Source organism: Plodia interpunctella, chromosome 28 (assembly GCF_027563975.2).
Source record: "Plodia interpunctella isolate USDA-ARS_2022_Savannah chromosome 28, ilPloInte3.2, whole genome shotgun sequence".
Taxonomy (NCBI): Eukaryota; Metazoa; Arthropoda; class Insecta; order Lepidoptera; family Pyralidae; genus Plodia; species Plodia interpunctella.
Genome location: NC_071321.1, coordinates 225,500 through 236,002, shown reverse-complemented (window position 1 = coordinate 236,002; position 10,503 = coordinate 225,500). Strand labels below are relative to the sequence as shown.

General features: G+C 37.2%; 1 protein-coding gene across 1 annotated transcript; it reads left to right on the top strand.

Annotated features, from left to right (window-relative positions):
- Positions 1 to 1,665: 1,665 nt before the first annotated feature.
- On the top strand, positions 1,666 to 9,265 carry Rpn9 (Regulatory particle non-ATPase 9). Its single transcript, XM_053765780.1, has 9 exons — positions 1,666 to 1,825; positions 1,908 to 2,021; positions 2,884 to 3,019; positions 3,555 to 3,703; positions 4,067 to 4,226; positions 5,764 to 5,949; positions 7,491 to 7,631; positions 8,309 to 8,464; positions 9,161 to 9,265. The coding sequence occupies exons 1-8, from the start codon at positions 1,710 to 1,712 to the stop codon at positions 8,462 to 8,464; spliced, it is 1,158 nt and encodes a 385-aa protein (XP_053621755.1). The 5' UTR covers positions 1,666 to 1,709; the 3' UTR covers positions 9,161 to 9,265.
- The last annotated feature ends 1,238 nt before the right edge of the window (positions 9,266 to 10,503 follow it).

The window sequence follows — 10,503 nt, the reverse complement described above, 5'->3', positions numbered from 1 at the left end:
AGATAGATTCACCTTCAAAAGTGTCAAAATTATATATGTATTAGATAAAAAACGCAATCACAATTTATAACAAAAATAAACAAACTTAAAACATTTTTCGTGCCTCAATAAATCCAAATACATTATAAACACATCACTCAATGCTACGTTTTAACATGAAAGAAGGACAAACACACTTACATTTATAATATTAGAGATTAGAGCATGGATTTTGCTACTTTGGATACACTATAGGAAAAAAGGGATTAACTGAAATCTCCACAGGAACGTGAAAAAAAAACATAATTATTACGCGCATACGAAGTCGCCAGCAGAAGCTAGTAAATAGCAAACTCCAGGCTCTGCTCCCATATAAATTTTGGAATAAAATGAACCCTAATTGCTTTTACAGATTATATATTCTACCCATGTACCAAAAATCCACATCCAACAAGTAGAATGTGTGTGTTTAGTAGCAAACATAGCATTATATACGCCCGACGCTTAAACCTAGACACAGATTATAAATCTAGGTTTCATTTAAAAAATAAAACTGGTCAAGTGCGAGTCGGTCTCGCGCACCAAGGGTTCCACTCTCACGTTTGTTGTGTTAGCCCCCTTTAAAATGTATTTTATTCTATTTTTTAGTATTTGTTGTTATTGCGGCAACAGAAATATATGAAAATTTCAACTAACTTACGTTTCATGAGATACGGACGGACAGCGGAATTTTTAATAGGTAAATAATTTAGCTTAGGACAAAGATCCCTTAAAATAGTTTCAATGCCGTGTGTGAAGTATACCCCTATAATTATTTAAGGTTCTGTCTTCAAAAGGGAAATACTGCATCCATACAAAATCAGCTCGGCGTCAGTCTGTCAGATCTTCACAGCTGGCTTGCTCCCAAACTGCAGATATAATTGAGTATGAAATTAAAGTACATGTATGTAAATATGTGACCCAAACACGATAAAATAACTTAAAATAAACCAGTTTTTATTTAAGTAGCCTCTAAAACGGGCGTTTTAATAAAAAATATCTGGCAAAATGTATTTTTGTGACTCTGTGAATAAAACATTCTAATGAGGCGTACATAATCATGGTTGCATCGCGACTGATTTTTTTGTTTTGCTAAGATACCTATTATGTGATTTTAAAGTACCTACTCACCTACTTTAAAATGATAAATCACACAAATCGGTTCACAGAATACGAAGTCCTACCTTGTGATGTGTGTCTTAATAGTTTCAGAATAAAATGGCATGTCTTTCTATCCGACATACAGAAAGACATTTTTATAAGGATTTTGTTTTTTTCCATATGGCTACCGATCCCTAGAAATGGGTTTCTAATGTTCTCGTCTATGAAAAACTCAAGGAGTTTTATGAAAACGGTAAACACGTATTTAATGAACATTGACTGTACATATCCTGTACCTAAATAGTTGACATTGTATTTTTATCTATATAATTGAAGTTACGAGAATAAAACACTAAAAATGTTTGTAACTTTGAAATAAAGACTAAATAACAGTAACGGCCTCTATTGTGAAGCAGCAGTAACTATCCATAAAAATATTTTAGCTCCTCAACACTAGATGGCAGCACAAATTGCTAACTTCGGTTTGGCTGAATATGTATTTATTCTGTGTTCGCATTTTTAAAATAACAAATGAATTTTGACAACAAAGATCGACAATTTCAGATCATTACGTGCTACAAATCTGAAAGATGGCCTCCGTAAAGTTTGCTGTTGTTGATGTAAATGATTTTCTAACGAGAAAACAATCTGCGGAACCTAGTTTAGCAACTGAATGGGCGTCACTAGAAGAACTTTACAATAAAAAGTAAGTTTTGTACCACTACCTTTTCAATTATCACAAATTCTTTCGGCTGTAAACAAAGCTAACCTTATCTTTTGTTTTTCAGATTATGGCATCAATTAACATTGAAATTGCAAGACTTCGTGAAAAGACCGGAACAAAAGAAAGGCGACAACTTAATACAGCTATACAATAACTTCCTGAGCACCTTTGAGAACAAGTAAGTGTGTTTAGAAGGAAGCTGATGACAACTTGCAAGTCATAGTAGAAGCACTTTTTCACTCAAAACACCTAATACACTTTGAATCGTTATGTTCCCTTAAGAATATCGGCTCAGACTCATCATTTCATTAATATTCGGTCCATCCTCACGAATTTAACAATCTATTATGATAATATCTGGGTTCTTTCAAACTTCTATATAGAGTGACAACACGATTGTAATCAGAAATACTTTGTATACCCCTTTTCACAGTTTATTTGGGGTCAGATAACAATATAATAAATTTGTGGCAAGGGATAATCTCTAATCTCTGTTTCATCATCATCATCATATGCAGCCCTCAGTGACACACTGCTTAGAGCATAGACCTCCTTCCGTCTCCGCCAACCATCTCTGTCCTGGGCCACCCCCTCCAGTTGTTCCCAGCAATTTCCTTTATATCGACCCATAAATCTCTGTTTATTGTAGCTAATATTGTTTTTTTTGTATGCTAAGTTAAAAATGGAGTACAGTTGTCACGCATATGCATTCCAATGGGCTAATATATACAGCATGCTACGGCACGAGATACAGCCTGGTCGCAGACAGATGGAGAGACAGCAGTCTTGTTTGTTTGTAATATTTTTATTGTACAAAGAACATATGTTAAAAGTATATACATAACAAGAAGGTAATATAATTATGGACTTATCCTATTATGGCATCCATACAACCAGCAATAATTTGAGAGGATATATTTACTAATTATGATATAATTTTATTCCTAATCTTAAACTTAAAAATGCTTGTTAGACTATTAAGTCTAACAAGCCTTTTTAGGGTACTTTTTACATATTAATGTGTGCGACTTTAATTTCAGGATCAACCCACTCTCCCTAATCGAGATATGTGCGCACATTGTAGAACAGTATAGCAATAAGAGAGAGGCGATCACATTCCTCGAGAAGATGGAGCCTAAGGTCAAAATGAATGATGAGGCCCTGACTTTGTGTAAGGTAAGCTCCTCATAGGGGAGGATATGGATTGGTCCTATTTTAGGTCGGAAACCAATCACCAAATAAATTAAATTCAAAGTCTACACAATCATTTTTATTTTGTTTTATTATCAGTCATTTTGGATGAAATTTTGCACAGAAATGAGAGTGTGAGAAGTCGCGGGCTGTCGCTAATCTATTATTATTTGTATTCTGAAAAGTTTTGATAGCGTATTCTGACTTTGAAAGTCAAATCATTTATTCAAAAATTAGCTTTTGCCCACGGCTTCACCTGCTTTAATTTTCCAGGATGAAACATACCTATGACCTTCTTCATACTTCATATTACATATATGCAAAGTTTCAGGTTGAGCAGATAGAGCATTTGAAAGAAACAAACTTACTTTTATATTAGTTAGTATTAGCCTTACCCTTAATTTTTCACGTCATATTCTAAACTAGCTGTTGCTCGCAGCACCGCCCCCTTTGGCTTATGTTTGATCCTGGTTCATTTAGTATATAACTACTAGCCAAGTCCTATACCTATCATTGGCAGGTCCTGCAAGGTCAAATATACTTGGAACAGCTCAACGACCTGGAAGCAACAGAGAAGATCATTGAACAGCTGGAGGGCACGCTGGAGGACGCCGATGTCGTCACACCAGTGCATGGCAGGTTTTATAAGCTGGCTTCGGAGTATTACAGGTAATTTTGTCTGTTTGTTTTTATTTATATATGCTACCGCTAAATCCTGAAGTGTGGTTATACTTAGGTACAGCCGATCTCAGATGGTTATACCTAGGTAGTCTGCTTATATATCACTAGCTTTGCCCGCGGCTTCGCCCGCGTAACATTCCCACGGGAACAGTAATTTTTCCGGGATGAATGGTATCCTATGTCCTTCTCCATACTTCAAACTATATGTATGCGAAATTCCAAGAAGATCATACCATAAAATTGGTTTAAAGTGCAAAGTCAAAGCAATCGTATTGTAAAATCTACCCGTTTACCAAATTTCATAAGAATTCGTCCGAGAATAATAAACATATATCCTCACAATGATATCAGAGTGCGCGGGCCGATGGCGCGCTACTACCGCTGCGCGCTGCGCTTCCTCGGCTGCAGCGGCGCGGGCGCGGCGCTGCCCGCCGCCGAGCGCCGCGTCTGCGCGCTGCGGCTCGCGCTCGCCGCCGTCCTCGCGCCCACTGTCTACGACCTCGGCGAGTTGGTGAGTCCACTGCTCCATCTAGGTGGAAGACTTGCTTAGAGTGCGATGGAAGAGTTTCTTAGAGTGCGATGGAAGAGTTTCTTAGAGTGCGATGGAAGAGTTTCTTAGAGTGCGATGGAAGAGTTTCTTAGAGTGCGATGGAAGAGTTTCTTAGAGTGCGATGGAAGAGTTTCTTAGAGTGCGATGGAAGAGTTTCTTAGAGTGCGATGGAAGAGTTTCTTAAAGTGCGATGGAAGAGTTTCTTAGAGTGCGATGGAAGAGTTTCTTAGAGTGCGATGGAAGAGTTTCTTAGAGTGCGATGGAAGAGTTTCTTAGAGTGCGATGGAAGAGTTTCTTAAAGTGCGATGGAAGAGTTTCTTAGAGTGCGATGGAAGAGTTTCTTAGAGTGCGATGGAAGAGTTTCTTAAAGTGCGATGGAAGAGTTTCTTAGAGTGCGATGGAAGAGTTTCTTAGAGTGCGATGGAAGAGTTTCTTAGAGTGCGATGGAAGAGTTTCTTAAAGTGCGATGGAAGAGTTTCTTAGAGTGCGATGGAAGAGTTTCTTAAAGTGCGATGGAAGAGTTTCTTAGAGTGCGATGGAAGAGTTTCTTAGAGTGCGATGGAAGAGTTTCTTAGAGTCCGGTGGAAGAGTTTCTTAAAGTGCGATGGAAGAGTTTCTTAGAGTGCGATGGAAGAGTTTCTTAAAGTGCGATGGAAGAGTTTCTTAGAGTGCGATGGAAGAGTTTCTTAGAGTGCGATGGAAGAGTTTCTTAGAGTGCGATGGAAGAGTTTCTTAAAGTGCGATGGAAGAGTTTCTTAGAGTGCGATGGAAGTGTCAGCGATGTGGCTTTCAGTCACAGCACCATGCTGAGCTGGGATCCTTTTCGGCATAAACCCCTAGTTTGTTACATATTAAACAAATGTGAAATTTTTTTTTTTTTTGCCGAATAAAGCATTTTCTTTCTTTCTTACTTCATATAAATTTTATTAGTAACAAGAATTTATACAATCTACACGGGGTCTCTTTTTTTCGCATAATTTATTTTGTCCTATCAAAATAAGTTTTTTGGCATACTGGTATTGGCATAATAAATAGGCCTTAAGGCATCATAATTTTTTTGTAGACATAAATGTGGCATAATTATTTTTAGGTTAGGTTAGTTATGCTTCAAATAGATATGTGTAAGAAGGTTACGCTTAAAAAAATCGCTATGCCAAAATACGGTGTGTTATTTTATTTTACATTATGGCTCAAATTTTAATTCTTTAAAAACAAAGCATTAAAAACGGAAATTAGCATGTTTACGTCATACTCCAAATGAAATCCTTATATGAAACAAAGTGCAAACGCAGAAAGTGTAACTGCGTCTGTAAACTCAAAAAATTACTGCATTGATTTTCATACGGTTTTCACCATAGACAGAGCGATACCTGAGGAAGCTTTCGGGGTATAATTTATTGTGGTGTTGCGGGCGCGTAACCGCGACGGGCCGCCGTCATATTCCAAATGAAATAAAATTTAGATAGAGAGATAAAAATGAGTGTCGTGGCGGCCGCAGCTGGCGCACCCGATCCTGGAGTCGCTGGAGAACACGCCGGACGCGTGGGCCACGCAGCTGGTGGCGGCGGCGGACGCGGGCGACGTCGCGGGCTTCGAGCGCGTGCGCGCGCGCGCGCCGCATCCGGAGCTGCAGCGCGCCGACGCGCAGCTCAACATGAAGATTGCCATACTGTGTCTTATGCAGGTCAGTTTGTGTTCACACGTGTGTTGAGGTTACGGAGCCCGCGAAATTAGTAACTTCCTATGTGACATTAGTTCACAATTGTGTCTGATATTTGTGCATAACAAATTAACATTTAGAAATAAATTTGCAAAAAAATAATATTAATGTCTACACATTACAAATTAAATGAAAAAAAAAGTAGCAATTAATTATTACAAAAATTAACAAAATTTTAAATAAAAAAAACAAAGACACGTCGACCGCGATTTAGTATCAATTTTTTTTTAAATTAAATTGTATTTATAATATACTTTTGATTTTTAATTTTAACTAAAAAAATTATAAATAAAAAATGATATATTTAAAAAGAAAGGACATCACAAAGTTACATGGTCACAAGAAAGAAAAAGGAAACAATTTATGTCACTTAAAGAAGTGATCAATTTCATATTCATTGCGTTCTATTAGATACTTTTTTAATTTGTGTTGGTGCTTCAAATAAACCACCAGAAATTAATATTTCGCGAAGTATCTTTCATCCCATGACTCACCGCACTTGCCCATTGCTGATTGGCGGGTTTTAACGCGCAAATACAACCGGGACCAACGGTTTTACATTCCTAAAATAATACATTTTTGGTCACCCATCCAGTGACCGACATTGTAAGAGTGTCTTAACCGCCACTATCACAGGTTAACCCATGCGCTATTTAGCTCCTCCACTCCAAACTATTCAAAAAATTAAAAATAAAAGCGGACCTATAATAGAACCTTGCGGTGCACCATACGAATTAATGCGAGGTGAACTGGTATATTCACCGATCTTTACAATTTGGCATGTATTCTATGAATAAAGTTTGATTAAGCTTAAAGTTGTACCGGGCATCCCAATATCATTTAGTTTTGCAAATAATTTATGGTGACTTACAGTGTCAAATGCTTCTTTCAAATATAGAGAAAGATAAATATTTCTCTTGACGATCTCGGTGGCGCAGTGGTAAATCTTAATTCTTGCCACTGAATCGAGAGGTCCCGGGTTCGATCCCCGGTCGGGTCATGATGGAGAATGATCTTTTTCTGATCAACCTAGATCTGAAATGTTTATCTATATATGAATTTGTTGTAAAATATAGTATCGTTGAGTTAGTATCCCATAACACAAGTCTCGAACTTACTTTGGGGCTAGCTCAATCTGTGTGATTTGTCCTAATATATTTATTTATTTACAAAGCAATGTTCTTATTATCAATATTTATATTAAACTAGCTTCGCCCAGGGACTTCGCTTCGAAAGAGTAACAAACATACATCCATACACACACATTCTCACAAACTTTCGCGTTTACAATATTAGTAGGATTAAGTATCCTATTGCCTTCAAAATTTTCTGTGATTGTTGCTACTTTCAGACTTCCCCTTACATATTTATTCCATATCGTAACCTATATAGTCACTATACACATAAATCTTAACATTCTCATCTCCGCAAAGTTCCGAACCATATGGAACAACCTGATCACGGTCTTTTATATCTGCTTGCTGATGGCCTCATTGTTCCGCCAGATGGCGTTCAACCGCACGTCAGCGCAACGCAAACTGACCTTCAGCGAGATCGCTCGCCAAGCGCGAGTGCCGCACGACGAGGTGGAGCTGCTGGTCATGAAGGCGCTGGCGGAGAAACTCATCAGAGGTCACATCGACCAGGTATGCCGTAGACAGAGAAAGCTATAGACCCAGTTATGTCTTCCATTTCGCTCGTACAAGGAAGAGATGTGCGTATTGGAAGTACATGAGAAGAAACTAGACAGAATTCTCTTTTGTCCCTTAAATTACGTGGCCGGCCTAATTTGCCACTTCATATTTAGAAGTTGTATGGAAATCTTCATAATTTGATTAGATATTAGAGCATTAGTCCTTTGTCTTTGAGGTACACACTTCTAGTTATATCTTCTTTGTAACTTCAAAGTTATATGATGGGACTACATGGACCACGTCCATTGATTGTAAAACATCTTTGCAGTCCACGAGACGCAAAATAAAGTTTAAATAAAGAAACATTATTGAAAAGAATACAGTTAAACTTAAAATCTGAGGATTCTACCAGTATATGTATACTGGTTAAGTTTGAAGTTATAAAGACGATATAATTACGACCTCCGACTACGACAGTATAATTACAAACTACACCAGTAGTGTCCACCACGCCCGCCCGCTATCTATAGGTCCTGGGTTCGATTCTCGGCGCGGGAAAATATTTGTAATTTTTGTATTTTGTTTTTTGTGTGTTGTGCTCGCTTCTATTAATCGAACCCGCAAAACAAGCTTAGTGCTTAGTGTAGGCCGTTGAGTGTTGTCATTTGTCAATTTATATATCCCCTCAGGTGAGCGAAACCGTGAGCATCACGTGGGTGAGGCCGCGGGCGCTGCCACGCGCGGGCGCGGCCTCGCTGGCGCGCCGCCTGGACGCGTGGTGCACCGCCGTCGCCGCCGCCGCCACGCTGCTGCAGCGGCAGGCGCCCGACCTCCTCACACTATAGGTGAGGACACCCTGAGACCTTTAGACGTTTTTTTTCTGACATTAATAAATATTTCTAATTGGGTATCAAGTCAAATCACGTACTTTTTCCATGTGTCAAAAATAAAATTATATGGGGGCTCTTGACGGATCTTGGATCAACCATCCAATAGATTCTATGTAAAATATGTGTCGTAAAATAGAAATAATATGATAAAAATTCACTGAAATGTGAAATGTAACACCATCTTTTTGGATGTTTAATGTCCTTGATTTATTTTTTACTGCAGAAAAATGAAGAACGCGGCATTACACCTGCTACTTTAACTAACCATAATTTCGCTTTTGTTTTATCGGAGGAGTAATCATAGCTATGGCCTCCAGCAGTGCTTAATGGTTACCTACTTTAAATAAAATTGATCGAAGTGACATTTGATTATTGTATTTCGCTACGTGAATGCATTAATACGATGACAACATGTTTATAAAAAAGTTGCACTTTATGACTTGCAACCTGGGTTCATGTACAGTCAACAGCACATCAACCTACCCAAATTCATTGAAAACTCGCCGCTATTACCGCGGCATAGAGGTTCATGCAGGGTAACTTGATGTGCTGTTGACTGTATTGTACTTAAAAACACTATAATGTAAATGTGCATGTAATAAATTAAAGATTTTCGAAAATGAGATTAACCATTGTAATGTTTCGTTTCAGAAAATACATTTTCATCCTTGCGCATCATCCGAAGAGAGTCCTGGAGCTGGCCTTTCCATACAAATCCTAGTGTTTATGTTTATTAATAAATGTATTAATTTCTAATGTGTATTAAATTTATTCCCCTAATCCGTATGCAGCACAGATTAAATCAAATTGTTCAGGTTTTATATTTAGTACACTGGCCACTAATATACGAATAAGTAAGAATGTGTTCTAGGTTTAAATATTTTTTCATTTTGACAGATAAGATTGGCGCCGATAGTTTAATGGTTGTGTTTTGGTTTCCAATATATATTTACATTTTAATTGCCACTAGACACAAGAATTTTATTTATTACGACCATAGAAATTGTTCACAAATCATTTATTGAAAAATTAGACCTTCACAAGCACTTTTTTACGTTTTTTTCTAGATTAAATATTTTACCACAGCCACAGCTACCTACAAACTAACATTTCGGAACGACCATTTATTTATTGTGTCGCTACCGTCGCGGATTTTCATCTAAGATTTTCATGGAGATTTTTAGTCATGCCAATAAATAATATGCGCCAAACGCACATATCAAGCGCGATGCTGTAGGCGTAGCCATGCGTGGAAGATTTTACAACTAAATTTATACTAAAATTACTTTTTGATAGCTGTTACCAGTGGACAGTATAAGTAATATACGTACTAGCTGAGGAAATAATATTAAAATTAATAAATCATAATAATACTTATTAGAAAGTAGTGAATATTTATTTTCGGCTAAAGATCGCGGATTTTTAAAAAAATAAATGTTTTCACTTGCAATCGGATGGACGGACAAATTCATTCGTGGATGTTGTATCCACAAACGAATTTCATGCAGGCTTCGCGTAAATATATGCATCTGATGATTTTGCGCTAACCAAATAACAACAATAGGTACTTACGATTCAATTACGATAACAATAGGTACTAAAAATTAGGAAAATTATTCGTAAAAGCACCGAACGAAAGGCTTAGTTTATATAATTCCATGCATGTGGAACCTATGTGTTAACGAACTTGTTTTTTTGTAAATTTGAATAGGTTTACGTTTGATCTATATTTTACGTATGTACAATAAATTTGATTATAGGTATTTTTATGAAGACAATACAAACGCAGAAAGATAGTAGAAACAAGAAAAGATTTTAATTTTGCCGCCTTTTCAACCGCACTTTACAGATAGACATTCAATGTTGCCATTCGACAAATATACCCAGCGATTGTTGTTGTAGTATAAAAATATCGAATTCGAATTTACGATGCTTATTAGAATCATCTTAGTTTTATTGTTAAGAAAAATATTTAAAATTTTAATTAAATATGT

Excerpts from the sequence above, each read along its gene's own strand:
- Rpn9 (XM_053765780.1), top strand. The coding sequence starts at position 1,710 with ATGGCCTCCGTAAAGTTTGCTGTTGTTGATGTAAATGATTTTCTAACG. Across the intron at positions 2,022-2,883 it reads CTGAGCACCTTTGAGAACAA|GATCAACCCACTCTCCCTAA; the intron begins GTAAGTGTGTTT and ends CTTTAATTTCAG. Across the intron at positions 3,020-3,554 it reads AGGCCCTGACTTTGTGTAAG|GTCCTGCAAGGTCAAATATA; the intron begins GTAAGCTCCTCA and ends TATCATTGGCAG.